The sequence below is a fragment of the Corythoichthys intestinalis genome, chromosome 12 (genome assembly GCF_030265065.1).
Source record: "Corythoichthys intestinalis isolate RoL2023-P3 chromosome 12, ASM3026506v1, whole genome shotgun sequence".
Lineage (NCBI taxonomy): Eukaryota > Metazoa > Chordata > Actinopteri > Syngnathiformes > Syngnathidae > Corythoichthys > Corythoichthys intestinalis.
The window spans coordinates 22,547,037-22,564,795 of record NC_080406.1 but is presented as its reverse complement, the minus strand read 5'-3'; the positions used below and the strand labels follow the sequence as shown (position 1 = coordinate 22,564,795).

General features: G+C 38.3%; 1 protein-coding gene across 1 annotated transcript in view; it reads left to right on the top strand.

Moving 5' to 3' along the window:
• The window catches only part of fign (fidgetin), a 52,123-nt gene extending 34,985 nt beyond the window's left edge, over window positions 1–17,138 (top strand). Inside the window, exon 3 of the mRNA XM_057852064.1 lies at window positions 6,246–17,138. Within this exon, the coding sequence (XP_057708047.1) occupies window positions 6,246–8,482 (2,237 nt within the window). The 3' untranslated portion in view covers window positions 8,483–17,138. The remainder of the gene's footprint in view (window positions 1–6,245) is intronic.
• Window positions 17,139–17,759: the final 621 nt, after the last annotated feature.

The window sequence follows — 17,759 nt, the reverse complement described above, 5'->3', positions numbered from 1 at the left end:
AGATTTTCTCTCTTCTTAAAAAAGAAAAAAAACATTTGAAAAACTACTACTTTGAGGATATTTTCGTAAAAATGCCCTTCTAAAATACGTTTTTCCGTAGGGAATCTATTTTCAAAAACTTAAAATTCAAATATTTTCTAAACCAAATATATAATACCAAACAAGACATTCTGACGTGTACGACAAGATTAAAGGGAAGATACGCAGAAATTGAAGCAACTTGAAGCTAGTTTAATTTCACAGCAGCAGTATTTCGCAAGAGCTCGAGAATCGAAAGAGAACGCCACAAAGGATAGTTGCGAGATTGTTGAAATTATTAATTTTAAAAAATAATAAAGCAAATGTGATACACAGAATGGCTTGCTAACATTTGCTTAAATATATTGTTCTACGTAAATGACGTCAGCCAAGGTCGGCCCCCCATATTTTTACCACACCAAATCTGGCCCCCTTTGCAAAAAGTTTGGACACCCCTGTTGTAAATAAAAGCATACATCCCACGATTTCTATAGATATGAACATAGAGCAGTCTAGATTCTTGGTTAAAAGCAAACAACCGGGCAGTAATCATTCATTTTACGTAAATATTTCTAGCTAAAATTACGCTATTTTTGTAAATCCAACGTGGCGGCCATCACAAAACAAAGAGCTTTTTAAGTTGAAAATTCTTGTAATTATTTGCACACATTCCTGAATTTGTATAGATGTGAACATAGAACAGTCTAGATTTTTGGTTAAAAGCAAAAAAACAGGCAGTTATCATTCATTTTTAGTTAATTTTTTTTTTAGCTAAAGTTACGCTAATTTTTTCCATGCATGTTGTTCACGTTTCAAAGGTCATACATAGACTATTTTATATAATAATTACCTTCCTTGACCAAATCACTCTTGAGACACTCCTGCCTGCTTGTATGCAACTTTCGTCTTTTTTACACCTAAACCCGGCGTTTGAACGCAGCATGTGTTTGAGTTTATAACAGTGACAGCCAAATGCTCTGCCTGGGTCGGCCCCCAACGGGAAGGCATGGCGCAATGTTTGTGGGAGCTGTCTTGTCAACTGATGATGAAGTCTATGGTTTTTCTTAACCGGACTCATTGATCAATCAAAAAACTTATCAACAGATGAATGGATTCTAAATATAATTTTAGTTTCAGTCCTATCATTGTACAGTAAATTATGAATAAAACAGTACAGATAGGTTGGTATGCTGAGCTGAATTAAAAAATAATGTTGAAAAACATAGTTATAGTGGTGTACGAATTCTGTTTTTACACTAGAATGACTTGCTGTAACAAACGTCAATTTATTCTGCGCACATATTGTTCTTGAATCTAATGAATCTAGCCATTCCATTGTCCATTATGCTCAGAGAGTGATTTTTAAGATGATGTAGTCATAGTCATTATCATTATGGTTGCTATCTCAGTACGGACAGCCCTTTAGGATCAATGTGCTTGATAGTGTGCAGACATGTAGTCGTTAATCAGCGTGGTGGTCAGACTGTGAAATTTATGGACAGTAGGCGTGCAAATACTCGGAATGAAGAAGACATCTCTTTTCCAAATGAGGGGTTAAATGGCACCCTGCTTTCTAAAGATTGGAATTAGTGCCTCATAGAGCTATCCGTTGAGTTTAAGTAGACTTAACTTAATATGTGGCATGAATGAGAACCTGATTATAGCGATTCACACTGTATCTGAATGTTTGGCCCCACCCTTTCTTAGAATATCTCCAGTAAATTTGAATAGGGTCTTGTTTTTAACCCTACATGTAATTACTGTCTGTCGGAAATATTTGCACGCCTGTCAAGGGTGGCCTGTGCGTGCGGAATAAAAGCAAAAGCTCTCGTAATTATGTTTACATCCAGAGATGAATATCCAAGGATTGTAATGATCAGTAATTATAAATACTTCTCAGCATGTCTGCTGCCTCAGTGGGAGCTATTGTGCGCATTGAAGTCCAGAGTTTGTGCAGCTTAATAATGACATTGTGTGCCACTAAATGTGGACTGTTTTTTTTTTTTTTTCTACCAGCGCCAAGTCTGCTTTGGCTTCCAGTGCATAATCACGCTCCAGTCTGACTTTAAAGAGCTCATTACAGTTAGTTTTCTAAAGAGGCGCTTATTAAACACAGTTACCTAATAAGCATCTTGGGTGGTGCAAATTGGTAAAAATGGTAATGACTCTGATTAGGCCACGTTTCAATTATGACAGCTTTTCCTCCCCCATCTCCCTTAATGCTCCCTTCCCCCAAGCCAAAAACAGAGGAAGGAAAGTCCAGCTCTTTATGCTCTCTTTCTCTCTTACACACACACATGCATGTGCCGTACACGCACACACACAGAAAAAGGAAAAGAAAACGGCTCTGCCACCTCGGTGCTTCCTTTCAGCCGCACTGTAATGAATAGAGAATTGTCCAAGCGGCGGTCCAATTTACACACTGGGAAATTGGATGGACAGAGTGGAGGCCCGCTCTTGTTTGCTTAAAAAACGGTCTTGGCTAGCAGATTAATAGTTCCCAAAAAGGTCAACATTTCAGTTTCATCCATGCTGATCACTGAACCTGAAATTAAACACCGTAGCGTCGCGTATCACCGTGTCATCGCGGTGTCAAATGCGTGTTTTGACCCACCAGTGTGCTTTTCTAGGAAATCCTCACCCTTTTGCTGTAAAGGTGCTTTAGCCCGAGTCTTGAGATGAGGCGAAATGCATTTATAAAGTATTTAAAAATTGCACATTCTTGAAATGTTTACATTTTAAAGCTAAAATTGTACGATCGGCACTGGCTCACAAAGACTGTATTTGATGCGGGCTGATCGGTTCAATGTGATCTTCAACCCTCAGGCTATCTGCAATAATTCCACAAGTTGAATCTAATTATAGCTCCTCACATAAAACAAAGGATCCTGCGAATGTTGATTTTGACAGTCAAGCAGAGAACATTGAAATTATAAGTGTGTGCAGTGAACGTGCCTTTGCTTATTTGGTTCTACTGTTGCGATTCATATCTTTTTATGAAAGAAAATTGTCTTTAAAATAGTGGACTTGATTAATAACAGGAAGCTAGGTAATTAAGTCATTTCACCCATTGCACCCAGACATTAAATCTACTTTCACTTCATTCAATCTAAAATCTAATCTTGCTCCACAAATCAAAATCCTTTGTGTTGTGCTTGTGTCCTACATGGAGAATGTTAGCAGCGTGATGGCTTCGTGTAATCATCTTGGATGGTTCATTATATGAAAAGCTAGATGCTCGTGGATGACAAGTACACTTTGCAAGTAGCACCTCTTTGATTGCCTTAAGTGGCACATTGTTCAGAGGCCATTAACAATATCAGAGGAATCACACTCAATAAGCCCCCGTGCAATTTTGCTATTGACGAAATGTGGCTTGAGTGTTAATGAACAGTTTTGACCAAATCCATCGCTCTTACTCTCGGTTCAGAGTGCCGCTTGCCACAGGCCAGATTGCGCCTCATCTGTGGGAGAATATTGGAAAATATCAGGAATACGGCAATAATTGTTCTGATGTGTTGTAGCGTGAGTAGGAGTTAAAGCTTTGACAGCAGCGTGACAACCTGTTTGAGATAAACACTCGGTTGAGAACATAATATTTACATCAATGCACATGGTTGATGTACAGTTGGTCAACTCTGTGCGGAGCATTTACCAGAAGTGGATGATGGCAGAAATGTTGAAATCTGAAGGGTTGTGTAGTCAACAATACTGTACTTTTAGATAAAAGGACTTGTTTCAGCAAATTGAAATGATCATAATGCGTTAAGGGATGTAATCGACTTTTGTAGATTTTTTGTTTATTTTTATTGTTTTAGAAAAAGGGTCGATTTGTATTTAAAAATTTTTTTTCCAAGATGCCTTATTTGAAGTATGAAAATACAAAAGCCGTTGTGTATGTGGTAGGACTGTACAAATTTTAAAAAGGGCATAGTTGTATGCATATGTATTTTGACGTGCAATTTACTTCATTCCGAGTACAAACAGGTAGGATCCAAATAACTATTATTTAGATTTTTAAATCTATTTTAGGGCTGTCAAACGATTAAAATTTTTAATCGAGTTAATTACAGCTTAAAAATTAATTAATCGTAATTAATCGCAATTCAAACCATCTATTAAATATGCCATATTTTTCTGTAAATTATTATTGGAATGGAAAGATAAGACACAAGATGGATATATACATTCAACATACGGTACATGAGGACTGTATTTGTTTATTATAACAATAAATCAACACGATGGCATTAACATTATTAACATTCTGTTAAAGCGATCCATGGATAGAAAGACTTGTAGTTCTTAAAAGAAAATGTTAGTACAATTTATAGAAATTTTATATTAAAACCCCTCTTAATGTTTTCGTTTTAATGAAATTTGTAAAATTTTCAATCAAAAAATAAACTAGTAGCCCGCCATTGTTGATGTCAATAATTACTTACGCAATGCTCATGGGTGCTGAAGCCTATAAAATCAGTCGCACCCAAGCGCCAGCAGAGGGCGGCAAAACTCCATAAAACACAATTAACAAGTGAGCGTTTCACTGTACCGTCATTTAAATCTGTCTGAGCGGGGCACCTGCGTTAATTGCGTCAAATATTTTAACGTGATTAATTTAAAAAAAATAATTAACGCCCTTTAACGTGATAATTTTGACAGCCCTAATTTATTCAAAATTTCTTTTTTTTCCAGATATGGAATATAAAATTAAAAAATTTTACTTTCCTACCTTTCATTTTCCCCTCACTGAAGTAACTTGAATATGCTTATAAAAATGGTTCTTTTTTTTTTTTTTTCTATTTATGCTTTGTTATGGCTCATAATTTGTTTTACCTATCTATATTTGATATGTGAACAATCCAAATATGCTCCTATTTATTTTGTTTGAAGAGTTTCTTCCAATAATCCAAAATGCTTTGTTATATGTCTCCATATTGTTTTGTACTTTCTATATATTTGAACAGCGGCTTGTGCTTTTATTTTTCTGCCAGTTTTTTTTTTTTTCTTTCATGCCCCGGGCTTTCCCCCTTCATCATTAGCTTGGATGGGTGACAAGCATGTAAGGCATAGCATGGATCTCTTTGACTAAAACCTTGTAAATTAACACAATTAGTGCAGCGTAATCCTGCTAATTAGCTCCTGGTGTGGTGGGTGGGCCAGTGATGGAGATGGAGTCAGACGGGGAAGGGAATCATCCGTTATTCTTTCCAGACAATAACTGCGCTTGTCACGCGCCTGGAGCTGCAGCTGCCTGGTGCTTCTTAAATCATGTGAAAGGACGCCTTGCAAATACTGCAATACTGGAATCTGGCACTGCAATACCTGCTCCGTCTAATAATTGCGCGTGTAAATAAAACATCTGCTTGGATGCATCCTCCGTGTGATGTGTTTTGAGCAGCTGTCTATTAAATATTCTTTGAGGGTGTAAATCATCAGATAATCCCCGAACAAAATAAAAAAATTACCACATGCATGAAAACATTTATTTGCGCATTGACGTCGGGGTTTAACTTGATCCTCGATGTCATTCACATCTCAAGGCTGAATAGGCCGGGAGACGCTCGCAGTCAAGCATGTGTTTTTTGTTTTTTTATTTATTTATTTTTTCTTTCCCCCTCCCTCGCTCTGGATGGGAAGCAGTGGGCAGACTTGATGTGGATGTAATTCCTGCTGGGCTGAGGGGTTTGTGTGATGAAAGCAACGGAGCGCTGCCAAGGAAGATTGCTTTGCTGCGCTCCTCCAAGCAGATTTGAAACTGTCTCAGAATGCTTCAGATGAGAGTTGGATTATGGACTGACCCATGATGTCCGTCTGTGTCATTCTGATCTACGTTGGGTGGATTACAGCGCAGAGCCATGTCTCACAACGCATCCTGATCAATGCATCCTGTTTTGCTGTTGTTTTTGTTTGTTTCCCACGTGGGATACGTGTAAAAATTGTTTAACGTGTTATTGGGCAAGTTATGTGTGAACTCTTAACATTGAGAACACAGTTTAATTGCAGTGATACAAAAAGTCCACATCTCTCAGTATTGAACAGTTAATACCACAAAAGTAAGACATAATTGAAAAACGTGAGTTAAAAAGTGTTTCACGATTAAGTATTTCAATGAATACGACTGAATTGGTCATATTTACCATTTTCAAGTACCCATTCAACCACCATTGTTTTTATACTTGTTTCTGCTTATTTTGACATCTGTTTCCCTTATGCGCAACACCTAGGTCTAAAGATGCAGTGGACCCCAGAGCACACACAATGGGCAGAACAACACTTTGACATCTCATCCACTACCCGCTCTCCAGCGCACAAAGTAGAGGCCTACCGGGGACACTTACAGCGAACGTACCAGTATGCGTGGGCAAACGATGATATCTCTGCGCTGACTGCCTCCAACCTACTTAAGAAGTATGCTGAGAAGTACTCTGGGATCCTCGAAGGCCCGAACGAAAGAGCCCTTCTCTGTTCCTACTCTGAAGGCGCCACCGGACTCCTGAATGGACGCAAGTCGGAGAATGAGCCCTGGCAGGAGGGGATTTACCCGATGAACTGTGCTCCAGATGTTATATCTGTGAGCAAAGCTGGAATGACAGCTGCCCTACCCCCTACAGATGCGTCAGCTAGCATAGGCAGCTCCCCGGGGGTGCCGAGCAGCTTGTCTGAGCCCAGCTATTCCAGCAGCAACTGCGGGAGCCACACGGCCACGACTCTCCACTCGAGCCTTTCCTCTCAGGAATACAGCGCCGGCTACAACGGCTCATACCTGCATTCTAGCTACAGCGGCCAGACCACCCCGGCCCTCCCTTCTCCGCATCCCTCTCCTTTGCACAGCGCCGGGCTCTTACAGCCTCCACCACCCCCTCCTCCTCCCACCTTAGTACCGAGCTACAATGGCGCCTCGCCAAACCTCCCCAACTACAATTATCCGCCAACAGGGTATCCCTCTCAAACGGCTGTCGGCCCCGGTTATAGCCCCGGGGGAGCGCCCCCTCCTTCTGCTTATCTGCCGTCCGGTATCGCGGCGCCCACTCCCATCCCTCCCTCTACTCTGCCCGGCTACACGTACCAGTCCCACAATCACACGCCGATTGCCCCGGCACCTCTGAACGGCAGCACATCCAACTCGTTAAAAAGAAAGGCTTTCTACATGAGTGGACACGGAGAAGTGGATTCTAGCTACAGCGATTTCAACTACAACCAACAGCGCTCTTCTCAAAGTCCCATGTATAGACTAGCAGACAGCAGTGTTTCAGACTCCACCAGGGGCAATGGCTTTGACAGAAATGCTGAGGCATCTTCTTTGGCATTTAAAACAACCAAACAGACAATATCCTCTGATCAGCAAAGAAAATTTAGCATACACTCCAGCGGAGCGCTAACTCCCCCGTCTTTTGGATCATCCAAAAGCTCTGTGGACGACCTCCGAGCCGGGGACACCTATGGCAAATTCGGATCCCCAATATTAAGCGAACAAAGCGAAGAGCACAGACAGCACCTGCCTCATTCCCTAACGGGGCCCGATGTCGGCACGCCTACCTCGTCCATCCTCGCTGCAGAGGAGCAACTAAAGAACAGCGATCCCAACCTGGTGGACATGGTGACAGCAGAAATCCTTCAGCAGTGCCCTCCGGTGGATTGGAGTGACATCGCCGGACTAGATATGGCCAAAGCGGCTGTCAAGGAGGAGATACTATGGCCTATTTTAAGGCCAGATATGTTTAGCGGACTGCACGCATTACCTCGTAACCTTCTTTTATTCGGACCTCAGGGAACGGGCAGAACGCTGATGGCTCGCTGCATGGCTAGCCAACTGGGGGCCGCCTTCTTGCGACTTAGCAGCTCTGCACTTGTTACCAAGTGGTTGGTCGAAGGGGAAAAAATTATCCAGGCTTCTTTCCTGGTGGCTCGGTGTCGCCAACCGGCGGTGGTTTTCATTAGCGAGGTGGACCTCCTCCTGTCGGCCCAACTCAGCGAGGACAGCCCAGTGAGTCGATTGAAGGCTGAACTGCTCATGCAGCTCGATAGTATTTTGTCCTCTGCAGAGGATCACGTTCTCGTCGTCTGCTCCACTAGTAAACCCGAAGAGATCCCAGAGTCCCTAAGGAGGTACTTTACCAAGCGATTGCTCATCCCCTTACCCGACGGGACTGCGCGACACCAGATAATCAGCCAAGTACTCTCACAGCACAACTACTGTCTTAGTGACAAGGAGATGTCTTTACTGGTTCAAAGGACAGAAGGTTTTTCAGGACTGGACGTGGTTCAGCTTTGTCAAGAGGCCGTGGTGTGCGCTCTCCAAGGCGTTCCCGGCTCTGACTTGTCCAGTATCCACCCCAGACAAATGAGACCGGTGTCTTTTCAAGACTTTGACAATGTGTTTTGTAAATTCCAGCCCAGCATATCACAAAAAGAACTTGACACTTACACTGAATGGAATAAAATGTTTGGATGCAGTCAATGAAATTGATGAGACACTTCCAACATGATTCCCTAAAAGTGTTTGGGTGGTCATGTAATCATGCACTGGGCTGGAAGAATCACTTACATGAAGACTCTTGATGTGGTGGAGGGTTTGGCATTGAGTGTTTTAGATGTAAAATGACCAACCCGTAATTTGATAAATTGGCACATGGCTGGAGTTATGTGCTCACTAAAAGACTTGTAAAGGATCCTCACTCACTCGCCCGTCCTCGTTTTTGTATATACTTACATATATATGACTATACTATACTGCTGATTTTGAGATTTAGTTGCTATCAAGTGCCTGAGGTGGTGCTGTTTAAGTTTTCTTTTTTTTTTTTTTGGCTCACAATCTTCATTGGTGACATGTGCTAATAGTGTGTTAAAAAAAAAGCTTTAAAATGAGACAAAAAACCTGTTTCTCTTTTCCATTAGAACAGCTGTGTCTGTTGTGTGCTCTTTGTGAACAGTTATTTTCAGCTAAATTAAATTTTATGGGCATAATTTCAGCTTCATTTTCTGGCATATTTTGTATGTGTAAATGATTTGATTACAGGAGAAAAAACAAAAACATTTACATACTCATACTTTGCATACTCTGGTTCAGTAAGAGCCAAGCAAGGTGATATTTTTTCGCTCCTCCGATGTAGATAGGACTTAAAGGGTGAAGATTATTTTACAATGTGGCTTGACTCAAACCAATAAATTACTATGTAGTTGTTGTTAGTTGTAATTCACAGTGTTTGACATACATGTAAAATTACACCATCTAGTTTTCTTTCTTTTGAATACTCAGGAAAGTGATTATGGTACAGTAATCAAATACAGTTCAGCCTGAAATTATTCATATCCTTTGCAATTAACCGTTTAAAGACACTCATTTAACTCATTGGCTGCACTTGACGATGCAAGACGTCCAATCCATTTTGACTGGGAGGGTCTGGTAGCTAATATCAGCTGCTGAAACTTATAATCAAAATGGATTAGACATCTAGAACCTTCAATAACATTGAAACATGAGCATCCACAGGTCCCCAGGTTCCAAGCTAAAGAATTGGACGTCTGTCGATGTCAATGGGACCAAAAGGATTGTTTATAATTAGGGCTGTCAAACGATTAAAATTTTTAATGGCGTTAATTACAGCTTAAAAATTAATTAATCACAATTAATCACAATTCAAACCATCTATAAAATATGCCATATTTTTCTGTAAATGATTGTTGGAATGGAAAGATAAGACACAAGATGGATATATACTTTCAACATACGGTACATAAGGACTGTATTTGTTTATTATAACAATAAATCAACAAGATGGCATTAACATTATTAACATTCTGTTAAAGCGATCCATGGCTACAAAGACTTGTAGTTCTTAAAAGATAAATGTTAGTACAAGTTATAGAAATTTTATATTAAAACCCCTCTTAATGTCTTCGTTTTCATAAAATTTGTAAAAATTTTCAATAAAAAAATTAACTAGTAGCCCGCCATTGTTGAGGTCAATAATTACTTACATAATGCTCATGGCTGCTGAAGCCTATAAAATCAGTCGAACCCAAGCGCCAGCAGAGGGCGGCAAAACTCCATAAAACACAATTTCACTGTACTGTCATTTAAATCTGTCTGAGCAGGGCATGTGCGTTAATTGCGTCAAATATTTTAACGTGATTAATTTAAAAAATGAATTACCGCCCGTTAACGCGATAATTTTGACAGCCCTATATATAATATTACTGAGGGTAATAATCAGAGTATATTTTAGTTTTTTTTTTTTTTTTTTTGCTAGTATTTTATAGTCCAATAATGTGCTAGTCTTTTCATAATTCACTAACGACATTACATGATGGCTTGTTAAAAAAGTATGTCAAAATATTCAAATGATATAAGTCCATAGTGAAAAAAAGGTTGAGCACACGATAATTTTTGCTAGAATTACTTGGACTTTTAGGACTTTTAGGACGATTTATAGAAGAAAGATGCAGGGGCGTTGGAAGTCACTCACAGCAGGGGGTGCTGGGGATCTTATTTTGTTTTTCCCATCCAAAAACAGCCATTTCTTTCCAAATTTGTCATGCTCGCACTTTTTCTCCATAAAAGGTGTGCACAATGGCAGTACACACACATCCTGGACAGTTTACGCACCGCTAGAACGTTGTATTTCTCCTACAGTGTGTGTTGGCGTTTTCTATTGGAAATAAAAGTGCCTGTGTATTGTAAAGCAAATCCCAGCATTTATACGGCGCAATGACACATAAATCTGGGCACTATTATAAACTAACATAATAATCTTCATTTTTGACATCAAATAGATTTTTTTTTAAATTTCGCTATTTTTGTAAAGAAAAAAAATAATTCGTTTTTGCGCCATGTTAACGCTTCCTCTGTCAACAGTTAACTTTTCCGTTCCAATAGCACCTTATCCAGCGTGACGTGGTAGCAAGCAAGGTGTCAGGAGCTGACCATGTTATTAACAACAACAAAAAACAACATTTTCAACATGTATATTTAATCCCCAAAAATAAATACGCTATTGTTTCAGAGTCTACCACAACTTTTTTTTCTCCCTAACACCAGAAAGTACGTAACGTACTTCCGGCGCCACTGAAAAGATGTGCATATTATGCAATTTAAAAAATATTTTTAATACTTTTTATAACAATTTTAATGTCTTGAAATGGTACATCAACTTCAGATCGTTCAAGTTTTTAATTGTTTTTCTTATTAATATTTCTAAAATCCTAAAAATACTAAAGTCCTTTCAAATAAAAAAAAAAAAAAACAGATGGGAGGGGACAAATATTGCTTTATGATTAAAATGCAGTCCTTCAAGATTAAATAAACAAAAAGCATCAAATTAATTAGAATAATGTTTTTAATTGCGTCCTACCTTGTTTGGATTCATTTTAATTTATTTTTTTAATGAACATCTTATTATCATTTTATTTATTCATAGAAAATTTTATAAAATAATAATAATTAATAATAACGTAGTTATAACTACGATTTGGCGTCCACATACGCGGACGTCACATTTTGGCTGGTCACACTTGCATACTAAATGTTATTATTGTGGCCAACATGACCAAAATGTGATATCCAAGTATGTGGACAGCAGGTCTTTATGGGTTAAGTTGACAGACAGGTTTGCAGTAACATTAGGCTTTGTGGAAGAAATATCTCTATGAAGCTTCAAGGCAAAAAATTTTATTCAACTTTTTTAGTAATCAAATCAATCCATTATTTGATTGATCGTGTTAGCCCGAGACTATTATAGATACGGTTAATGTCAAACATCTAAATTATGTAGGTTGTTCAAAGAATATATTTGAGAGGAAAAAATGGTGATGAGCTAACTGCAATGGTTCATGTTTAAGATATCGAGTCAACACATTAATACCACATTTGTCAAGGGTATGAATCAATTTGGGCTTAACTGTACATTTCCAACACACCACACCACAAGAAGACTTACATCTGAAATTGTGTCAAACAACCATATACGGCTATAATACCTCAGCGAGTGAGAAATAAGATGGTTTCTACAATGAATGTATATATTTAATTCTGATTTATTTGCTAGACAAATAGTAATCTGCTTTTTGTTGTTTCCTTGAAATGGAACATTGTATTATGATTAGAGATTTGCCTTTGAAGAGAATGGTACCGTTATTTATCTTGAATTGTTGCCTCTGGCTAATTCCGTCGTTATTTTCAAGGCGCTATCACACGGAAAATCATACACGGTGATTCTGCTCTTTGAGTTGCCCCTTTTGGAGGCTCAGCTGTACATCTCGCCATGAGAGTGGTGTAGAATTTAAAAAAAGGTGCAGACAAACATCTTGGGGTTGAACAAGAAAAACTGCCTGGAGCCATTTCATTCCATCCTGCTGCTGTTTTATCATTAATGAAAGCGAAGGATTATGTATCTCCTAAGTTGCTTTTCTACCTCAGTTTGTTAGTTTTCTCTGAAAGGCAAATAAGTGACGATGGCAAGTATTCAAAGAACGCCAGTGTTTTATTTTATGTTTTGGTATGTGCTTACAGTGGCTATGAAAAAGTTTACACACCCCTGTTGGAATGGCAGGTTTTGTTATAAAACAGTACAGAATACTAGTAGATTGCAAAATGTGATTAGCAATATTGCGTCTGTTCCAAACTCTTTTTTTTTTTTTTAATTGTGGCTTAAATGTTAAATTTCACTAGAACTCATTGGCTGCCATAGACGTGAAATCCATTTGAATTGGCACGACCACCACCAGCCCGGCAATGTCAAACAGACCATGATATATTTTATGCTAATTTAAGCAATTAAATTGAGTTGTACAAGCATTAACGTTGGTCAGAAACCTTTGTTCGAATAGGGTTGTGGAGACTTTTTTTAAAACCACATTTTACAATTTGACAACTCACATAATACACAAAAAGGGGAATACCACTGATGATGTTTGCTTTAATATATCACCACTTATCACAATGTAGATTTATTTCCACATTTAACAGCTGAGTTACTTTGAAAGGAAAAAAAAAAGCATAATGTTTATGGAAGACGTGCTGTGACACTGTCTCAGTCTATAACTGTAACATCCATGAGTTGAGTGGCACTCCTTTGACTTGAGGGCAGGTGGCAAGATGTGACAAAGTGTTATTTTTAGACGTTTATTTATACCTGTGTGTTGTCATTAATCGGTACAATAATCCAAACAACGTTTTTGGCGGTAAAAGAAAGAGCACATCTGACAAGTGAGTTTGGCACATTTTGAATGTATGATGTCCTCTGGCCTGAATCAACACCAAACACTCGCACAGTGATTGAAAGAAGAAAAAAAAAGGCACTGAAGTAGATAGCACTGTTGTTCTGTTGCACTAAACTTGTTTTCAAAGTGGTTTTGTTTTGTCTTACTATTTACAGTCAACATTTGATTATCATTTTATAGCTCCACTCACATGCACAAATGAGATTCAACACAAGAGCTGTTTTGAAGGAAACTGTCTGTTGACTAAAAAAGCGTGTTAAATCCTTGAAAGGTTATTACAGGACTTGTATTGGATCTTATAGCATAAAAGATGTAAGAAGCTACAAAGATTGCGATAAACTGTGTCGTTTCACCGTGCATTGTGTAGGCTACTTAAGAAACATTCTCATGAAATGCACACAGTAGTCCAGATGGTGTTTCGTCTCTCTGCCCTCTGAGATCAACCTGGAAATTGAAGGAATTGTTTTTGTTTGGATTTTGTTTCATTCACCTGAGTAGAATGTATATTAGTATGTGTATTCGCTGCTGTTGTTTCCTCATTACTCATATTTTAACGGGAATCTTTCCAAAGGTGCTTGTGTTTTCTGTTCCATAATCTCTTAATATGTATACATTTTTCATAAAAGGACTGGAGAATCATAAGTGGAATTTTAATGTTTTACTACCAAATAGTGTAACTACTAAGGATGATCAGAGCCATCATTGCAAACGAAAAAAAAGACAATTTGAAAACTCACAAAATTGCATAACTGTTAATGGCATGTTTTACTTCAAAACATCCGAAACGGTCCTCATTTTACTACAAGCATTGTTTAATTTTACTTCAGATATACAAAAAGATATACAACGATCCCGCGCTACTTTGCGCTTCAAACTTCGCACCCTCAATCCATAGCGGATTTATTTCCAATTAAAATAAAATACAGATGAGCTGTCCCGAGCCGATCGCTTAGGGGCCGTTTACATGGTGACACTCCGAGAAGACGAAAAATTTCATGTTTGCATTTATATGGTTCCGTCTCCATTCGAACAGTGTTGCAATTCCGCATGAAACCGATGTAGTATTCATGCCAGGCCCTAGGGGGCAGTGCAGTTTTACAAGGCGAAAGCGAATGGTGCACTTTGATCTCCTCAGCCTGGAAGACAACATGCCCGTCAACTCCAGTCAATGGCATTTTCTTTTGTTCAAAAAGGCACAAAAATGGAAACATTCAACCTATTTAAATTTTAAAAATATTATAAAAACAGTAAATTAAATCCGACATTCCGCCATATTTGCTGTTTTTAATGTTTAGTAGCACCGCTGCACACGCCCAATGTGATGTGTACGAGTGCTGACGTTATCGGCGAGGCCCTGCACCGTGGGAGGTTTTTATATGCATGCAGAGCAAGCCTCCCTCAATCCCCCGCAATCGAATTCTTCCACTTTGGAGGCAGGATTCCAAGGTTTTCGTCTTTGCCTTACGTCTTCGCCGACACCATACGAACGCGAGGCCACTCCGCAACACTGTCATTGCGTCTTCGTGTCGCAGAGTCGCCATGTAAACTGCCCCTTAGTATCACTTTCTTTGCTCCCCAGGCAGGCAGTGCACATGCACTGGAGTTGCTTATTAAAGTTAACGATGATTGACAGATGTTAAGGTTTGATCTTGTCAGAGATGCATGGAAGCCAAAACTTCAAAAGTGCTGCATGCGTCAATTATCGTTTTACTTGTTAAACATTTGCTGTGGCAACTCGTTGTGTGTAAGTGAGAGGATTTGAGTAGACTCACTCACTGAAGTGCTGCCTAGGAACAGACAGACTCTGTGTGCGCATTGCGCAGGTAGGGGGATAAGGAAGTGCGCGCTGGAATGAATGTGCATTTGTGTGGCGACGTTCAAGGCAGCCGGACGTGTTGTATGCACGGCAATAAACGCCACATGTTAAAATTGATCCTGAGAAGTTTGTAATTTCCACATGCCACAAGTGTCACAGCCAAGGGAGGTAACAGAAGCATTTAATAAAGCCAAACATTTTTACACTACGGTACAGTACGGTACTTTATTCTTTTTTAGTGATAATTCGGTGGGACAGTAACATGTTTAAACTTATCATAATTATTACATTTGAAGTACTTAAAAAACTATTTATTAAAATATGTATGAATCTTTTTTTTTTTTTTAATTATACTTTGGGGGGAAAAAAGTGAAAAAAAAAAACATTCTTATATGTCTTATATGTAATTCTTTTCCATGCTAAAACTAAATAAATACATTGAACCAAAAAAATAAATACATTAAAAATGTTTTAATTAATTAATTCTGGTCCCCATTAACCGCTAAAAGAGGAGGGATCACTGTACCTAGTAATTTTTTAATTTATCATAAAATGACACCTCATATAAAATATTCCCTGAGTATGTTTTATCTTTTTTTGTCTTTCCAATTTGGCTCTAATACTCCTTTGTAGTCAAATTTAATTGGACATCATTGACTATTTGGAAAAAAGAAAACACCAGTCCAATGTTATGAATAACTGCACTTTTCCTAATTGAGGCCAAAGTAAAACAGCTTTCTTTTGACTGTGTTAAAAACAGCTGTAGTTCATGGAGATATTTTGAAATTAACACTTTCATTTTATTTTACATTGTTCAGTTTTGTGTCATGGTATTGGCAATATTTTGACAGGTTTTATCAATTTTTAGAAAAAAAGAAAAAATGCATACAATACAATCTTTGGTGGGAAATGCCCGGTTACACATTGCAGTGCTTTACCAATCTGTCTTCTTTCCTGGCAATTTTAATATATTACTTCAAGTTTTATCTGACAAGAAGGTGACGAGAAGCCCTAAGTGCTTTTGCAAAGCACACGTCACGTGTTTAAGAGCTTATGAAAAAGGTTCAAGAACATACAGAGTGATGTATGCTTAAAACGAGGGCAGTAAATCGCAATGATCTCAGAACAGGTTTTTTGGAAAATTATGAATAGGTTTTAAATATGGCACACGGCTAAGGAGTGGCATTTGTGCAGGTTTAATTGTTACCACATCTCAAATGAGGACAGATCAGTCACACATTTATTCAAATGGGGTGTGTGTGGGTTTCACCTGCTGTCAATGTTAGAATTATAATTTGTCATTCATTATTAAGGGTGACGCGCGGAAGGGCACGTGGTCACCGATCATACTTGAGCAGAATCTTTGATAAGCACATCAATCCTCACAGTGATGCTTTTTGTTTGTCTTTTTCACTCATGTAATATTTTTGCTTCCACCCGTACAGTTTGTAGTTTGAGCTGGTGATTTTTCTTTATATGCATTTCTACCTCATATTGCTACATATTGTAAATGTAGTATGTATGTCTTCTTTTTTTTATTGTCATACATTGTGGAGAAAAATAAAAAGACGGGATAACAGCAACACAAAAATAATTTTTAAAAATGTGCCCTTGAAAATGAACAGTCTACCTCGTCAAGACTGTCTTTATTGACACTAACTACTGCAAATTACAGAGTGGAGGGATTCAGGTGGGTAAACAAAGCTTAATTGGTTTCATACCGTACAAAAATGTTATGGACTGAATGATGTGTATTAATGGTAAAAAATGACAACAACAACAAACAAACAAAAAAAAAACACAAATGAAATCTAATGTGAAATATTGTCATGTCAGTGTAAATGGATGTGCCAATTGTACAGGGAGGGGCCGCTTTTGGACTTTTCTTCTCCATGTATAGTACAACGAACTTGCACATAGCTGTACCTATTGTACATTTGCTTACAGCCTACAGTACACAAAAAGCACCACATACATGTTTATACGTGTGTATGTATTGCCATAGTACAGTGACTTTAAATGTATTTTAATTTTATCGAGGCTTTTGAAATACTAAATAAAATGTCTCATTTTTTCCTGAATATCTGATGTTTTTTTTTTTTTTTTTTTTTTTTTTAATTAAAAATAAAAATATATGGACATTGAATGAGTTGACTTTGCATTTCAGGGTTTTTTTTCCCCCAATACACCAGTCTTGTCCTCTGGCTAAGACCCAATTGCTAATGAGTGGTGCCTTGAGATAAGAGTGACTTGACTGAATTTTTTTTTTTTTTTTTTTTTTTTTAGTTGTAAAGGTTTACTGTCACACATTAAACCAAGTTGCAACATGTGTATTCAAAACAACACTTTGCAACTGTTTTATGAAGGTAACAATACTTATGGGCAGTGTTGTTGATAACGGCGTTAGAATATAACGTCGTTACTAACGGCGTTATTTTTTTCAGTAATGAGTAATCTAATTAATTACTTTTCTCATCTTGGCAACGCAGTCACCGTTACTGAGGCGTGAAAGGCGTGCGTTACTATGCGTTACTAAGTTGGTTGAATAAAAAAAAGTCTGAGAGAGACGGACTCACGGAAACGAGAGCGCAGAGCAGGAGTGGGGAAGACGCCGTTGCAAACGCGATGCTAGGTGGCTCCAATAATACCTGACTGCAGCCATAGCCTACAAACTACGCCCACATGATACTGTAGATATCACATA